General features: G+C 49.1%; 7 protein-coding genes across 7 annotated transcripts; 5 read left to right on the top strand and 2 right to left on the bottom strand.

The window, feature by feature from the left end:
• Positions 1–454: 454 nt before the first annotated feature.
• EURHEDRAFT_512698 (uncharacterized protein) lies at positions 455–3677 on the bottom strand (the record flags this gene model as incomplete). The annotated part of the gene is made up of 7 exons (XM_040786092.1): positions 455–1255; positions 1308–1536; positions 1592–1946; positions 2008–2081; positions 2647–3266; positions 3326–3573; positions 3626–3677. 7 exons carry the CDS (start codon positions 3675–3677, stop codon positions 455–457), a joined length of 2379 nt encoding a protein of 792 aa, XP_040642142.1.
• A 1128-nt stretch (positions 3678–4805) lies between these two features.
• EURHEDRAFT_408786 (DUF1479 domain-containing protein) lies at positions 4806–6741 on the top strand. The gene has a single exon (XM_040780916.1). The coding sequence runs from the start codon at positions 5237–5239 to the stop codon at positions 6350–6352; it is 1116 nt and encodes a 371-aa protein (XP_040642141.1). The 5' UTR covers positions 4806–5236; the 3' UTR covers positions 6353–6741.
• Positions 6742–7647: 906 nt separating this feature from the next.
• On the top strand, positions 7648–8665 carry EURHEDRAFT_448114 (YoaK family protein; the record flags this gene model as incomplete). Its single annotated transcript, XM_040783720.1, has 2 exons — positions 7648–7990; positions 8046–8665. 2 exons carry the CDS (start codon positions 7648–7650, stop codon positions 8663–8665), a joined length of 963 nt encoding a protein of 320 aa, XP_040642140.1.
• A 2482-nt stretch (positions 8666–11147) lies between these two features.
• On the top strand, positions 11148–12202 carry EURHEDRAFT_374536 (terpene synthase family protein; the record flags this gene model as incomplete). The annotated part of the gene is made up of 5 exons (XM_040778646.1): positions 11148–11343; positions 11395–11423; positions 11477–11724; positions 11789–11889; positions 11943–12202. 5 exons carry the CDS (start codon positions 11148–11150, stop codon positions 12200–12202), a joined length of 834 nt encoding a protein of 277 aa, XP_040642139.1.
• Positions 12203–12724: 522 nt separating this feature from the next.
• Positions 12725–14362, top strand: EURHEDRAFT_448382 (putative MFS transporter; the record flags this gene model as incomplete). The annotated part of the gene is made up of 3 exons (XM_040783740.1): positions 12725–13476; positions 13527–13760; positions 13819–14362. The coding sequence occupies 3 exons, from the start codon at positions 12725–12727 to the stop codon at positions 14360–14362; spliced, it is 1530 nt and encodes a 509-aa protein (XP_040642138.1).
• Positions 14363–14432: 70 nt separating this feature from the next.
• EURHEDRAFT_383600 (uncharacterized protein) lies at positions 14433–14962 on the bottom strand. Its single transcript, XM_040779582.1, has 2 exons — positions 14778–14962; positions 14433–14716 (listed from the first exon to the last, which is right to left on the bottom strand). The coding sequence occupies exons 1-2, from the start codon at positions 14861–14863 to the stop codon at positions 14503–14505; spliced, it is 300 nt and encodes a 99-aa protein (XP_040642137.1). The 5' UTR covers positions 14864–14962; the 3' UTR covers positions 14433–14502.
• Positions 14963–15027: 65 nt separating this feature from the next.
• EURHEDRAFT_408783 (MmgE/PrpD family protein) lies at positions 15028–16824 on the top strand. The gene is made up of 2 exons (XM_040780915.1): positions 15028–15718; positions 15775–16824. Exons 1-2 carry the CDS (start codon positions 15261–15263, stop codon positions 16679–16681), a joined length of 1365 nt encoding a protein of 454 aa, XP_040642136.1. The 5' UTR covers positions 15028–15260; the 3' UTR covers positions 16682–16824.
• The last annotated feature ends 101 nt before the right edge of the window (positions 16825–16925 follow it).

Genomic DNA, 16925 nt, shown 5'->3' with positions numbered 1-16925 from the left:
TTCCAACCAAAAACCAGAAATTTATCATATTGCTTGCGTACTGAAGATCAGATATAGGTATCCCAGAAACTAATCTTTTCATTAAGCATCGTCCAGAAAGCAACCTCTAACAATAAACAAGAAAAACAGAAAACTGAGCCTGAATTTAGAGAAGCGAATTTATATAGTCCAAGAGAGATGGAAAAGCCAAACCAAACGCCTTGCATGGTCGTATCAGCAAAATAATTTCAACAACGATAAACTCACTTTGTGTCAGTAGTTATAGCAACGAGCAACGGAAGGGAATTAATGAACGAATGCAAGTCTAGCTGTAGACAAGACAAGGGAGGAATAGAAAAAGAAAAAAGAAAAAAAAGCTGTAAGCAGTGATAAAACAAAACGAGTCTAACAGTAGAATGAAGAAGTGAAGAAGGGAAAGAGAAACTGCAAGTAGCAGGTAAGGAGTAGAATCGAACTAATTCGAAGCAACGAACAAGGAATTTGTAACCAGCGACACAATCATAACACAGGCACCATAGATAGCCAGAGCAAGGCTTAGTCTGCGAAGCAAGTTCCTACGCCACTGACGTCGACCATGACGAACGATGCCGCCGTCACTGGGCACATTCTCCTGGGCCTGCTGATCGTTATCGTCGCTACCGTCGTCTGCTTCAGTAGATGCGACTTCATCATCATCACCCACTTCGTCATCTTCCTTCATGAGTCGTTGGTGGGATGGCGAGTCGGGGGAGGAGATTCTGTAATAGAAGAGACCCGGGAGGATGAAACTGATGCTAGTGCTACCTGTGCTACCAACGTAGGCAAGCACGGCCTCAAGTGACGAGACAGTCATAGCAGCAACGTAGCTCACGATAAGAATTGATGTTGTGATCACTGAGAAACGCAAATCGCTCATAGCTTCTGGTGAGCGGCTGCCCCTTGAGCCCAAGAGAGGATGACGGTGAGGGGAGTTCTCATTTCCGTTCGAGGCCTTCGGTCTCCAGCGCAGTACTGCGTCGACAGAGGCCCGGCATGGGTGACACTGAAGAGGATACGAGAACATGACGAGGATGACGATGGCAGCACGTCCAATGGTGGCCCAGAGCCCAGGAGGGTACATTCCGATGATGTTCCCGCTCACGCCGTTTCCAAACGAGAGGTATCCAGTAATGGCTACCAGGATATAAGTTGAAGCAGCGCCTCCAATACTAGCAAAGACGACGCTCGTGGTATTGAAATGGCTGTTGTCGCGGATTTCGTTGAGAATGGAGAACATCTATATTCGTTAGTTTTCCGTCAAGACGAAGGAAAGACAGCACGTAGCATACGTTTTGGTGGCATGTAAACGCAAAAATAGTGACAGGGAGACTGCTTAGCGTAGGAACAGCACCTGCCCATTGAATGACACGGATCGGACCGCGATCAGCCATCGTATCGCCCTTGATGAAGTGGTAGAGAACCAATATCACTAAATAGCCAATGCACGCCAACGCTGCGAAGCTGGTATATTTTAGGGAATCCAGACGTCGAAGGTAGGAGAGAGGAATAATGATCAGCCTGTTCAGAGTCAGCATTCTGCCTCTTTAATATCGCAGTCCATGTTATGACCGACATGAAAGCTGTTACCCAAAAATGCCTATCCACTAGGAAGTCATAGTCCGGTTCACCACCAATGAAGCCCTGAATGACTGCCGGCATTAAATCTCCGATGATGATCAAGTAGCTCACTCCAACACCAAAGCACTTTATCGCGATAGCGGCATCGAAGACGACGGAAGCGTTGGGATAGGTGATTTGCGATAGAGCAAAGAACGACGCAGACCCTCTTTCCAAGTATTGAGCACAACGCGACTGCAGATATAAACCGAATCCAGCCGTTATACCGGACCATACAACAACGAGGACACCGAGAACAATTCCCATGTGGGAGATGGCGAGGGGCATCGCCAGAACACCGGCGCCGATAACTGAAAAAGCAGACTATTAGAACAATCAATCTGGCTAGTTCAAGCAGACAGCCAAACTTACTTGTGTTGACCAAGTTGATCACACTGCTAGCCCAACTGGCCTGGCCCTGATAACCAGCGACTTTTCTCCGCGGTCTATCCAGACAAATCTCCGGTCAGAAAACCACCCATCACAGGACAAAACGGACAAAACGGACAAATACGCACCTCCATAATGGAGCCCGAGACCCCTCTCCATTGCCAAAGCCAGCAGTTACGTCGTCGTCCACCATTGTCGATAGATGGTGGTTATGAGATGGACTGATATGATGTGATAAGGATAGCAGTCACGACTCGAGGGGAATATCTAATCAACCGAGGGCAATAATGGGCACAACCACCATAGCGTGTGCCAGGAATACAGCAGTAAAAAGAAAAAACATAAATGAAAAGCGAGAAGGAGTGGAGGAATAAATCAGCGATGATAACACGAGAGGAGTTGGCGATGCAGGGATCGCATTGCGTGAGGCGGAGTTGCAATCACCGCCGGCGGAGATTGTCGACCTTTTTTTCTTGGCCGCTTTTCCTCTACAAGTACATTTACTCCGGACCTACGGGGTATACAAACAAACAAACAAACCAAATAGGAAAATTATTGTTCATTATTCATTAACATAGCTACATTCACAGCTTTGATTTCCCCCATCCCGGCTGCTTCAACAGTGCAATCGACTCTTCTTCCACGGTCCTCGTGTCCGATGCGGTGTTTCCGGCGCGCTTTCCAGGGCCCGGGTCGTTGTATGGGTTGACAGCGCGCACAGTCTTAGACACTTCCAGAATAGTTCCACCCTTGACCTCGAACTGTTGTCCCTGACCGGATTTGTCGCCAATAATTTCGCCGACCTTGTCCTGTTGCACCAGTGCCAGCATCACCTCGGCCACCTCATCGGCGGTGACCCAGGTGTCCGCCCCGTCGATCATCTTCAACTTCTCCGGATGGTCCGTCCACAATGGTGTCTTGATAACGCCCGGTGCCACACCCGTGACACGAATCCCGAAGAGTTCGTCCAGTTTGGCCATGGAGCGCACGAATCCGCTGATACCGTGTTTGGTGGCCGAGTAAACCGGCGCAGCGAAGGATGCATTTTGCCCGGCAATACTGGAGATATGGACAATGTGTTTGGACTTCTGGGAGTCGCGATTGCGCAGGAAGTGAGAAATGGCGAGTTGGGTGACACGGATCGGGTGTGTAAGGTTGATATCGATCAGGCCGTACCGGCCACCTGCTGGAGAGTCCTTACTGGCCTGAGTTCCAGGAGGCCGCCAAAAGTTGGTCCAGTGCTGTTTCTCATGATCAGTCATGCTGCAGTATCGGTCTATGAAACACCTGGATATCATACCGGTTCGTAGATACCAGCCCCCGGACACACGAGGTCAATCTCTCCGAATTCTCGCTCTGCAACTTCAAACATCCGCTCAAGCTGCTGCCAGTCGGTGACATCCGTCTGTTGGAAGACCGCTCGGGAGGTGTCATCCTTGCCCGAGTGCTTATCGACAATTACCTGAGCCTCGGGACGGAGACCCAAGTCCGCAATGAGGACATTGCAACCGTTTTCCAGCAGGAGACGGGCAAAACTCAGGTTGATTCCTGCAGAAGTTAGAATATTGTGCAAGCGACAATTGCTTTTATCAGATCATACCTGAACCAGCACCAGTTACAATGGCTGACCGTCCTTTAACCGAGAAAGCCATACTGACGACTGCTACCCAGGTGTAGACGGATGATTGTAATGAACGGGGTGGTACAGGGATTGGGACATGGTAAGCACTAATCCTGGAGTATTTATACCCCGAGCTCATTCACTCCTGCTCCATAGCCCCGGCCCAAGTGTGTGGCTGCAATGACTGCAAAGGGCATGAGGGGAGTCGCGGGGCAGACTCCGAGAGTAGGTGTGCCGAGCGCGGAAGGAATGCCGAAGTGTACTCCGTAATATTATTCCGCGTTCTAGGCACACTAACCTGAAAAGTAGCCGTACGGTCTATAAAAACAGTCTTCCTGTTGCTCTAGCTCAGATTGCATTATCCTTGCATCCTGGGCCAGCCAGCTCATCTGCACGACGTGGTAGGAGCTGGTCTTGGAATCCGTACACAGTTTGGCTCGCAGCATTGAGAGATCCATTGGGCAATCAAAGTCCATAATAGAAATGCTCCACCGAAGTGGTAAGTCACTTGAAGAGTGTAGTGGAACAACTGATTCTCATCAGGGTTGATTTCCCGGTAGTCATTGAAAATCAATTCTCGATACATATCTAGAAGCAAATGGAATCGAAGCGCAAAACTCAATTAATATAGCCCGACCTAGCCCTCGTCCTTGCTCTTCTACTTAGATGCTAGAGGCATAGTGCTCCCTTTCAATGCAGACTGCACTTTGTACAATATGCTTGCTGCCGAACCTCGTCCCGAGCATCGCCACGTGACGGCTTAGCTTCTACAAGGTCGTTGTACTACACGAACCATGGGCAATTGAGCTCCGAACTATTGATTACATTTGGTGTCTGTATCTATTAGACGTACATAGTAGACAAACATGAACAATTGCCAGCTAAATCGATCTCTGGTCGGCCGTGGAAAAAGCGAGCTTTTCCCGATTAGGACTCTGGGGTAAATAGCTGGTCAACCAATAAAAAGCCTCTATATACGCCATAATCCACAGAAAAACCGAACTTTAAGCGGGGAAGCAGAAGCGGTAAAAGTCCCAACACGGTAACCAAACCGTCTTGGGGAAGGCGGGATCGTTACCACATAAAGAAAGATACCGCAATGGTCTCCGCATAATTCCTCTGCCACTTGAGCTGGAGGCAGCATATAAAACCCCCAGACCTTCTTGTTCAAAATGTGACGACCAACAGGCTTATTGACCGCCATCATTTATCAATCATGACAATGTCGAAATTCCTTTCAAAAACGGCCGTTCGAGCGGCTTCCACGACGAGTCCATCTTCTCAGATGACCAAGGCAGCGGGAGACATCTCCTCGGTCTTTCCCAGTTTGAGGCCGGACTACCAGCCAGAACCTTTGCCTTCGCGGTTCAAGGATTTGAAAGCAGACCTGTTCGCGAAGAACGAAGATGCTTTGAAGCAGAGCTGGAAGAGATTGCTCCACAGCCTCGACGAGGAAATACAGAAGATCAAGGCCAAAGGGAGCGATGTATGTTATTCGATTCAGCTCATCAATATGCCATGCTAACTTTGTAATAGATTATTCCATCAGTCAATTACTCAGACATCATCTCAGGCAATGTGTCTGACGAGATGCTCGCGGAAATCCGTCACCGGGGAACCGTCGTGATCCGCAACGTGATTGACAAAGAAACAGCCTATGGCTACCAGGAGAGAGTTAAAGAGTACGCTGCAGCAAACAAAGAGCGAGTGAAAGCCTTCCCTCCAGACTCTCCCGCAGTATATGAGCTATATTGGACACGATCGCAAGCCGAGGCGCGATCTCACCCCAGCATGCTGAACACGCAGCATTTTCTGCAGCGCCTGTGGCACTCGTCAGATCCAAACACCCAAATATCTACGAGAAACCCCTTGACATATGCGGACCGCCTCCGGATCCGAGGACCCGGCGATGGCAAGTTCACTCTCGGGCCTCATATCGATGGTGGCTCGCTCGAGCGCTGGGAAGACCCCGAGTACTCACGGGTGTACACCAAGATTCTCGAAGGGAAGTGGGAGGAATACGACCCCTTTGATGCCAGACACCGTGTCAAGGCCAACATGGATTTGTACAACGGTGCTGGTGCGTGCTCCATGTTGCGTTTCTTCCAGGGCTGGCTGTCCATGTCTGAAACTGGTCCTAACGAGGGCTCGTTGCATGTGTGCCCCATGCTCCGTCACAGCACAGCCTACACTCTCCTGCGTCCCTTCTTCGATGCCCAGTCTTCGCTGCCCAATATCGACAACACCTTCCCCGGCGCCGTTCCGGGCACTTGCCAAGAATATAACCCCGTTACACACCCCCACCTTGACCTCGAAACGACGATGGTGTCAGTACCCCGTGTTGAACCGGGTGACTATGTCGCATGGCATTGCGACTCGCTTCACTCCGTCGACAAAGAACACCGCGGAGACAAGGATTCCAGCGTGCTCTACATCCCCGCCACACCCATGTGCGAGATGAATGTGGACTATCTGCTTAAACAGCGCAATGCGGCGCTTGCTTATTCTCCCCCGTGGGATTTCCCCGGTGCCGGTGGCCCTGGGGAAGCTGGCTTCCAGGGCGCTCTGGACTGGTCGTCTGTTAACACTGATGGACAGCGAGCAATGGGTATTGGGAAAAGGGGCTGGGAGATTACCGAGGATATGAGCCAGGGTGAGAAGGAGGCTGTGCGGTATGCCAACAAAGAGTGTTTTGGTGAGGCATAAAGCCACAAGCTATATACAATAATCGCATCGACATTTTGTATCATATTTATTGAAAAACATTTCACATATGGCTTACCACACTGTTGTCAATGATTTTCGTATGTACCAGATCACGTAGAGCCTTTTCTGTCGCGTTCGTGAGCTTCGAGGCGGTCTGCTTCTTGAACAAGAATACTGACCGCGCTCACAGCGTTCTATACTATCAATACTTGGCTCGCTGCAATTCGTCCCGTGATGTACAAGTCTCAATTTTCACTTCAGTTACTATAATTGGAGCTACTCGGCGCATCTTGCGTGTACAATATATAAGATAAGCTTGCCAATGTTCCCAATCTGGACAAACGTGGCGAATGGCGTTATCTGATTATTGAATTAATTTTGTCACTGATAAGGATCCCCTTTCTTTTCTTCTTTTGCTTCTCTTTGTTTGGCCCCTGTAAGACCGTCTATGTACGGTAGCGTAGTTTGTACGGAGTACAGTAATACTGATCGGAGACATATAGGCTCTGTCCTTCCTGGTTTGTATATAAATTAATGTAGATGAATAACAAGCAACAATTTATGCTTCTTTGGTTAGGCAATCTATTAGTAGCTTCTTTCCCCAGATTTCCCTCTTCTCGGGTCTTGCTCTCCGTCTTTCTCCCCCGGAACCGCCAAGCCAGCATCCAAGGCTGTGCTGTCCTCAACTCGGGATGATCCCATTCCCGGCCAAGCACGAGAACCCCATTTTTGCAGCCCTGGCGACAATGCCGAGCGTTTTCGTTTCTGGGCAGCTAACTTTACCAACTGAGTCTCGACAAAGAAGAGGGTGATGCCTTCACCTTAGGTTGAGGCCGTTGAGCGATATAGGAAATCTCAATGACACGTGAGCCGTACACGATGGATATAAACATAAAAGAAGAGGAGATAAGAAATGGGGTGAAAGGGACGAGACATCAATCTCAAGACTCGCGGCTTAAAATGCTGCCTTGTCAGCACGCGATTGTCAGGATTCATGCAGGGATAACCCAAGTCTGGTTCGGACGCCAGCGGACGCCAACCGGGGTTCTCATACTGGCAGTGGTAGGCCCACAAGAACCAAGAATCGAAATGTCTGGTCTCCAAGAACTAAGAACGTCATCTTCATTGTCAGTCGTTGATAGGCATGCCCCGCAATCGGCGGTGTTCTATTGCGGCAGAGTGAGGGTGCTGGGAGAAAATATATACAGCAGCAGGGCCCAGTGTCTCATGCCTCTCAGCCAGACTCCATAGTGCATCTTAACCTATCTTGGTTGCCTATCAAATCGTCTGTTAGAATGCAAACTGCCTATTTGGGACCTGAGCCGGATGCTCGCCGCCTGACATACGACGATGATGCTAACAACACCCGTTCGAAGTCACGCTTCGAGAGCAAAGATGAGACTACAGACGGTAGCTTCTGGTCGATACGTGGTGGCAGCACGAACGCCTCGCTCTCGGGAAGGAACCAGGATGCCATTTCCCCTGAGTTCTCGTTGCACGAGAGTGTGTCTCGGTACTTTCTGGCCGAGATTAACACCAACTGGACCGATGGACTCCTGATCATCTGTGCCTTTGTTAGCGGCCTGGTAGACGGGCTATCGTTCAACGCCTGGGGGAGTTTCTCCAGCATGCAATCAGGTTTGTTTCCATCCTTATGGCAATGATGAATACACACAGTGCTAACCGACAACAGGAAACTCCGTTTTTATAGCCCTAGGCGTTACAGGCCAACCCGTCTACCCAGCCTACCTCTGGGCCAAGTCCCTCATCGCCCTTGCCACATACCTAATCGGAAACATTATCTTCATCCAAGTCTCCCGCGCTCTCCAACCCCTCCGTCGCTCCACCCTTGTCCTATCCTTCAGCGTCCAAACCGCAGCCCTCCTAGCTGCGGCTCTCCTCATCCAACTCGACGTCGTAGACAACAGGCCTGAAGACCCCCGTGCCCCCATCCAATGGATACAAGTCCTTCCCATCGCTCTCCTTGCCTTCCAAGCCGCGGGCCAAATCGTTGCCTCGCGCGTGTTGTCCTACGACGAGATACCCACCATCGTATTGACTACCTTGCTTTGTGACTTGCTCGTTGACAAGAACCTTTGCCAGAGGCCGTGGAAGGCGAACCAAAAGCGCAATCGCCGCCTTGCGGCGTTCCTGTCGCTCTTTCTTGGTGCTACGACGGCGGGTGGATTGTGTAAGGTGGATCATATGCCGGCGGGCTTGTGGTTGGCCATGGGATTGAAGTTGATGATTACGGCGAGCTTTATGGTGTGGAAAGACCATCGGAAGAGGGCTGATACAGGACTCACTGCATGAATCTCGCATAGTACCATAGATAGCAGAGGGGGATTGTTTGGCCTGTGTGTAAGGGAGCTTCGCAGCCTATGGGGCTAGTTGACTCCCCTCAGGCTATAGGCCTGCATAGATCTTTAGATAGTAGATAGTGATTTATCAATCAATTGCTCGAACTCAATATGCTTTGATACTTGGTGATAAATTCATTCACACAGTACGGCATAAGTGGAGATATGAGTCCTGTCCAGTTAACCTGGCCCAACCCGTGAGTTGACATGGGTCATGATTGGTGGTCCTATTACATATATTGCGACGCCATCTCCGACTTGTGACAGTGTATTCCTTGGATATTGCGTCAGTCTCGCCCAAAGACTAGCGGACGATTACAATGGAAGCCAAGAATACAAGGCCGATAAATCGAACCCTATGAGTAGCCTACTCTCCTGACATCCAGTACAAGTAATGTTAACTGGCTGCCTCTCCAAAGAATACATTCAATGAAAATCTTCATTATGGACTATATTGTTCATAAACAGCGTATCGCGAAAGTAAATCGGCCTTGAATTCACTTAAATGAAACCAACGAAATGTTTCTAAGATTTTTATTTTCTGGTATAGTTCCATCTGGGCTATTATTCCTCGCTTCCGGGATAGACCTTTCTTTGTCGAATCTGACGTAGAGTCTTACCCAAAACATCTTGTTGGTCCTGGACTGCGTGTGAATTGCCACGAAAAAGCTTTTAGCACCTCGAAAACTTCATTCGCGCGTTTAGTGTTAGATTTTCTGCTAGCAGATCCGGCTAGCATGGGAGCATACTATTATTGTGATGCCTACCTGCGCTAATACCGCCAGCGTGCATCTGCAGGGGTGCGATGCTCCCGGTCACCCACCGGCTCCCATTTCTCGATCACGATCCTGGGATTCTGGCGGTCAGTGTTGAGCGGTGAGCATAAAGACGATGCTCACTTTGCCTTGGCTTTTCCGTAACCAAAAGCGGTCATCCGACTGATTGGTCTCAGAAACGGCGACCTCGAATAGCCGCGCGGTAGTTGCACTGGGCCCCATCCGTTATCACCTTTTTGTCCCTTTCCTTGCCGAAGGGTAGTAAGCCAATTTACGATCTCGGCGACCTATGTGGTAAGCAGTTCTCATTCCGTGATGTGCGTCAACTCAACCTGAGGTAGGCTGGTTAGGGAACAAGGATAAGGTGCCACCCGCGGCCTAAGTAAATTTTTAGTATGCATAATAGGCTTCAATTGTCGCTGTATTGGAATTGCAATTTCGTGACGAAAAAAATTGCGTGGAAGGCTCGCGATGCCTAGACGGTCAACATCGTATCATCAGGTAATCCTCAGCCTGCCCTGTGATTGGGCTCCCATATGACGAAGACAGACGGGGCCTGAGCCTCCACTTGACAAATGACGATATAGGCAACTTCAAGTCCATCCAATATGTAATAAGGTCTCAGCCCTGTAAATCGAAACGACCTTTATTTGGATGGGAAAGCTTTTGTTGCACAGCGCAAGCTGACTATCCAAAACAGCCGCGGCACACTTGGCAGGTCGAGGTAGTGAAGATAATTGATGATAGATGGAAACCTCAATCGGTGAATTTGTACAGCAGATTATGGAGACCAGTGAATATAGAGGTTTCAATGTTACAAGACCGACCATTATTGCCGATACGAGCTGGATACTCTTCGGTGTCGCAACCTTAGGTTGCATAACGGCTGTATCACCTGTTCCATCCCAAAGGCATGCTTCACGCCCTACAGAGACCCCAAAAGCGAGGCCATACCTGAATTCAATGAGTGTGATATGGCCAGATAACTAGTCAGCACAGTTCTGATAATTCTGTCACACCCATCATTTCCCATACATCCACGATACCTGAAGGTCTGAGCAAAAATCGAAATAAAAGGCTAGTGTCTGAGAAGTCCATCATCAAAGCAAATAAGCCGACTCGTAAGCCACTCTGATACATTGGATACAAAGCATCTGAGCACAAGCAACAGATCTTCGGCAGAAATGCAAACTCTCTCCGCTATGGCTCTCAAAAGCATCTATATTAGCCTAGGCCGACAGACCGTTGACCAAAACCTGATGCTCTCTCCACACATGTGCGACAGCTCACATGTAACGGTGCCCTTGGGAGGTCTAATGAATCAGTTGAGGCAGTGATTTGAGTGCAATTTGAATAATATCCCACAATAGTATCTATCATCCGAATCACCAAATATGCAGGGCTGGGACATCGGGAGAGTTGCTGCTCTGGTAGATGATCGTTGTCAGACGGGCCTTATGCCAGGTTTTCTTGAGGTATAGAGCCCAGATCCTTCAAATCAAGACCTTTCATGTTGACATCTTATCAACCCTTCCAACTACTCAAAATGGCAGTCCCCGTTCAGTTTCCAAATAGACATTATGCATTCTCTCACCCATTCCAGATGAAGAGTTCCTAGAATCAGGTTTCATTTCGTTGATCCCAGTTCGACGCAGTAATATGTACCGAGAAGCCGAGCATATCATTGCGACCCTTGGGCGCGACTGGGCAGCAGTCTTTGGGGGCAATAACCACGATCACCATACGGGCGAGAACACCATATCTAGATACGTTCACTGCTTAATTTTGCCTGAGGCGAGACCAGATCGTTTCGAGCACACGGTCTGGTTTTCCGAGTTCTTCATCCTTGTGGACGGTAGGCTGTATTCAAGCTATCGTGTTGAATCATTTGCTAGGATTTCTTCAGAGAACACTGAGAACCTTACTCGCGAGATGGTAAGTGTAATTGCGCACAACTTTTGACGATAATTAATTCCTTTGATCTCCAGGCCCGCACAAACCTAAACCCCAAGCTTGCGAAGATCTTGGCGGATAGGGGCCAGAAGGATCCCGAGTCTGCTGTGGAAAAGCTCCTCGTGCCACCTATCAGAAACCCTCTTAGAAAGGGTTCTATCCGTGGATGTCGTGTGTTAAATGCGTGGCAGTATTGGCTTCTTAATGTCGATGCCAAAGGTCTGGAGGATTCTGACACACTTGAAGACTATGAAGAGTTTAGAATCATTAACTGCGGGTTGATGTATGGCATCAACAATCTCATTCCATAAAATTGATATTCTATGACACTGACCTGACATAATTAGGCCCTACACTTACATGGTGGAATATGCCATGGAGCCGACCCTAACGGACACCAAGAGACAAGATGCAAAGAAGCTCGAGCGCCTTGCTTTCAAATGTATCGGTGTGTCTAACAATATTTGGAGCTAGTCCAAAGAAGCGCAAGCTTATGAGCAGGGCAAAGGGTCATGAATGCCATCCTCGTCGCAATGAAGACGAAGAGTCTCACTACGCATCAGGCGATAATCCTAGTCAAGAACCGAGTGATGCAGTTTCAACAAGATCTCTTGGCCATGCGTGATGAAATTTTGTCAGCCTCGGCAGTTTCTGATGATATGCGTAAATATGTAAATGGTTATCTCTGGATTGTGTCGGGCAATGAGCTTTGGCAGTCTACCTGTCCGCGGTATCACCACCAGCTGCATGTTGAGCTATAGTTTGTGTTGTTGGACTTAAAATTGGCAGTGCAGACCAGACGCCTAAGTAATGGTCCTTTATCAGAATATTATTATAATTGGTTCAATTTGGATACACTATCATCGGACAAAAATTGTTCTCCCGTTTGCTCTAAACTATGCTCGGGACGGATGTATATCTCGGTCCATACTACCAACATTCTTCACCAACACCTACAATCATTCGACACAACCAGCTTTAAATGTCTCGACTTCCAATACAACGTAAGAGAAGGACAATGAGAAAGCATCTGTTGAATCATGATGTGATCAACACTATTGATAGATGAAGAAAGTGGGGGTTTGACTAAGCACGCCCTACGGGGCTTGCGTTTTTTTTTTTACACGCTCGAGTTTTCGAGATAGGCGAGGTTATATACGTGCAAGACTACGAGGTGACTTTGAATCATTCAGAACCTACCGGTAGAGGGCCAAACCTGCTCCAAAAAAAATTCAAGAAAAGTTGGACTCTCACACCACAATTCCTTGGTTTTTCCGGTAACAATGTCGACTACCACGACTACAACAACCACACGGACCGATCCGTTGATATTGCAAACAGGAGATGTACAACTACCCAAACCCCAATACTTTCGCCTGAAACAGGTGGTAGTAATGCTACAGCTTTGTGCTGTCACGCTCACAGCTTGTTTGATCAATGGGTTGGTGATTGTCGGTCTACCAACCATCACTAAGGATCTTCAGCTACCATCTTCTCTATCCTTTTGGCCATCGTCAGTGAGCAATCTTGCTACTGCATCTACACTTCTGCTGGCTGGGTCCATTGCCGATACTGTTGGTCCACGATGGGTTGAGCTTGTCGGATGTCTAGCTAGCGGAGCGTTAATGCTCGGTCAAGGGCTGTCTCGGACGGGAGAAGAGTTGGTTGTTATGAGGGCACTGCAGGGTGTTGGTCTCGCGTTGCATTTGGCGTCTTCCGTTTCCATTATCACGCAAATCCTACCCCAAGGCAGAGGCCGTAATCTGGCTTTCTCGTGCATTGGTCTCAGTCAGCCGCTTGGCTTCTCGCTTGGACTAGTCGTTGGTGGTATTCTTATTGACACTATCGGTTGGCGGGCGGGATGGTACATAGCCGGAGGAATAACGTTGTTCTTCTCGCTAATCGGCATGTGGGCTTTGCCCAAGAGCGACGATCATCAATATGCCGATGTTATGCAAAATTTCAGGACCAAGGTCGATTGGGTCGGTGCTGGGTTGGCTTCTGCATTCATGGCTTTGATTTGCTATTTACTAGCGTGAGTATTGACCTTGAAGACAACATCTTCTGAGGCTAATCAGGAAGCAGCGTCTTGAGCGCTGATCCCTCGCGGATCAAAACTGCTGAGGCCATTGTTATTCTGTGTCTTGCTGTAGCTGCGCTTCCGTCTTTCGTTGCTTGGTCTCATTACCGGGTCAAAGGGGGTAGGCCAGCGCTGATCCCGAATGCGCTTTGGAAGAACGCGTCTTTCTCGAGCATCTGTGCTACAATCGCGCTGTCGAATGCAGTGATCAACTCCATGGAGCTGTTTGCTGCCTTGTTGTGAGTAGTCTTCCCCCTGTCCTTCCATTATTTCTGCTATCCACTGACCCTATTACAGCTTCCAAGAAGTCCAATATCTGTCCGCTCTACAAGCATCCATCCGCATCCTCCCCAGCCTTGTAGTAGGCGTACTCCTGAACATCGTGATTGGATTCGTCGTCCATCGAGTTCCCGCCTTTTGGATCGTTACCGTCACCTCCATCCTCTGCGCCGGCTCACCATTACTCATGGCCGTTATCCAACCCTCATGGCCATACTGGGGCAACGCCTTTGTCGCCCAGTTATTGCAGCCCGTTAGCTTCAACGCACTTTTCACTATCGGTCTGATTGTGATCACAGATGTCTTCCCGAGCAACACTCAAGCTTTGGCAGGCGCGGTGTTCAACACATCTGCGCAATTTGGCGGGGCCCTGGGAATGGCTGTGTTGCAGGTTGTTTCTACTATCATCACGGATCAGTCTGATAGAGAGAAGGAGACGGAAGCGCTGATGGATGGGTATCGGGCTAGTTTCTGGACCATGTTTGGGTTTATGATTCTATGTACGGTTGTTGGGTATTTGGGGCTGCGGAGGGCTGGTAGGGTGGGATTGAAACAGGATTAATTCGATGGATACGGAGGCAGAAGAGGTGTTTTTGGGCGTTTCTACTCATCTGAAAATAAAAGGGGAAAGATCCATAACCCAATACTCTGTATATTTCTTAGATACCCTGCCTCTTGGCTGACAAAAAAAAGGCAAACCTCCTAAGAGCTAGCAACAACATCCCCCTTAAGCAGAATCGGCTGCGCAGTGGTAAAGTTCGAAATATCCCCAAAGATAGCCTTTGCCGCTTCACCAGCAGCCGCGGTATTGAAATCGTCCAAGCTCTTCCATCTCAAAGTAGCCTGCACCTGGTACGGCGCATCGGCGGGGAACGTAAGGACATCCCAGCCTAGAAGACCGGAGGATCCCCAGGTGCTGTTCGGTGTCAGTTGTGGTCTTTAGGTATTCCGGGGGTATCCTTATAAAGGGAACGTACGAGGAGACGAGGGGCATGTGGGTCTTGAGATAGTAGTCGAGGTCGAAGGAAGGACCGGAAGGGTAGACAACTAGGACTTGGGCCATTGTGACGGTGCTGATGTTGGTGTAGTTAATGATAGAGAGATGTAGTGGGGAAATGAGACCCTTTTATCTCTGTATCCTACGGGATTTTTCCTTATAAATCACCGCCGGGTTTAACGTGTCCAACCGCTATCCCCGCCGTGGGGCTTGCCTCCCTTCTCAGCGCTGTGTTGCAGACGCAACCTAATGCTTGATTGACTCTGGTATTTTAGATACCCATCGTCGCTTTGAACAATCCCTGCTTCGGCTACTACCTGGAGTTCAACAATCTTACTTCCAGGATACTCTGTAATCTCGTTTCTATTCATCTTCACTGATCAAGATACAATACCCCTCCCCCCCTTAACTTCGAGATATATATCTGTTTATACTCCGTACTCTATAGTTACACCCAACCATAATGGTCACTAAAACTATAGCGAATTGGACTTCCTCCCTGGCCTACTCCTCTCTACCACCATCCACAACCCGGTCCGCCATCCAATCTTTCTACAACTGGACCGGCTGCACCGTTGGCGGCAACGCTCACCCCGCAACCACCATCGCCCGCAACGCGCTAGCCCCGTTCTTCGGCGCTCCGACATCGATGCTTCTTGGTTCTCATCAACACCAGAAAACAGATGCGCAGCATGCAGCCCTACTCAATGGAATCGCATCACATGTACATGACTATGATGATACGCACTTAGAAACAATCATACATCCAACGGGCCCTGTCGCAGCGGCGCTTCTGGGTATTACGGAGACGCTACAGAGGCCAGTCTCGGGGGAGGAGTTTATCACTGCTTTAGTTACGGGCATTGAAGTTGAGTGTAAATGTGGACTGGCCGTGTGGCCGAGTCATTACGATTTTGGATGGTGAACTTCCTTCCCCTACAAACGAAAGGAAACTTTGTTGCTAAGGCGAATGAAAGGCACATAACAAGCACCACCGGCTCCATTGGCGCCGCTGTAGCTGTGTCTAAGCTCCTGGACCTGTCCCCCGACCAAAGTGCCCATGCGATTGGTATCGCAGCAACACAAGTAATAGGCCTTAGAGAGATGTTCGGCTCACATACCAAGTCCTTTCATCCGGGCCGTGCAGCGCAAAATGGCCTCATGGCTGCTATTCTTGCATCGAACGGGTACACGAGTTCTTTGGAAGCACTCGAGGCGAAACGCGGGTGGGTGAATGTCGTCAGCGACGACAACAAGCTCGAGGATTTAGTGGCTAGTCTGGGGAAGGAGGGTGCTTGGGAGATTGAGAAGAACAGCTTCAAGCCGTTTCCATGTGGGATTGTGATTCATCCTGTTATTGATGGGTGTATTCAATTGCATGGTGTGATTGACGACTGTGGGAAGAGAAATGAGGATATCACAGATGTTCAGCTCACAGTGCACCCGCTTGTCCTCGAGTTGACAGGGAAGACGAAACCCCGGGATGGACTGGAGGCCAAGTTTAGCGTTTACCATGGCGCAGCGATTGGCTTACTCCTTGGTCAAGCCACACCGGGTCAGTATGAAGATGCCGTCGTGACAGATGCCGAGGTTATCAGCCTCAGGGACAAGATTCATGCCACAGCAGATGAGAAGTGTCGTCCGGATGAGTGTCACATTGCGGTTAATTTTGCTTCTGCTAGTGGGACGTCCGCGCCTATTGAGAAACATGTGGACCATGCCGTTGGGAGTGTACATTGTCCGATGTCAGTCAGTCAGCTTACAGAGAAGTTCATGATACAGTGTGTGCCGGTTCTGGGCTTGGAAAGGACCCAGAAAGTCAGTGAGTGGTGTTGGGCTTTAGACAGACATGAGGATATCCGTGGGATAAAGGAGTTCTTCTAACTATTGGGATAATTAACTGTCATGAGTTACAAATCGTATGTTCCCTCTAAAGTCTCATTGACGGTTACCTTTCCCTCGTCCTATTTGTGGTTGTGTACCTTGTATTACACGGGGAGATTGATTACCGTTGCACAAAATGTCGTAACTGGGATTCCATAGCGCGATCATCCAGCGCGCCATGGAAGTCAGTTGTACTGATCTAAAAGCTGGCGCAATAGTTGTAGAACAATCGTCTATTGGCCAT

Source organism: Aspergillus ruber (genome assembly GCF_000600275.1).
Source record: "Aspergillus ruber CBS 135680 unplaced genomic scaffold scaffold00003, whole genome shotgun sequence".
NCBI classification, from domain to species: domain Eukaryota; kingdom Fungi; phylum Ascomycota; class Eurotiomycetes; order Eurotiales; family Aspergillaceae; genus Aspergillus; species Aspergillus ruber.
The sequence above is the reverse complement of the archived record's forward strand: the minus strand, read 5'-3'. Positions and strand labels throughout refer to the sequence as shown.

Coding starts and splice junctions, on each gene's coding strand:
- EURHEDRAFT_408786 (XM_040780916.1), top strand. CDS start 5,237: ATGCTCGCGGAAATCCGTCACCGGGGAACCGTCGTGATCCGCAACGTG.
- EURHEDRAFT_383600 (XM_040779582.1), bottom strand. CDS start 14,863: ATGGCCCAAGTCCTAGTTGTCTACCCTTCCGGTCCTTCCTTCGACCTC. Junction 14,717..14,777: donor CACATGCCCCTCGTCTCCTC/GTACGTTCCCTT, acceptor GACACCGAACAG/CACCTGGGGATCCTCCGGTC.
- EURHEDRAFT_408783 (XM_040780915.1), top strand. CDS start 15,261: ATGGTCACTAAAACTATAGCGAATTGGACTTCCTCCCTGGCCTACTCC. Junction 15,719..15,774: donor AGTCATTACGATTTTGGATG/GTGAACTTCCTT, acceptor GGCGAATGAAAG/GCACATAACAAGCACCACCG.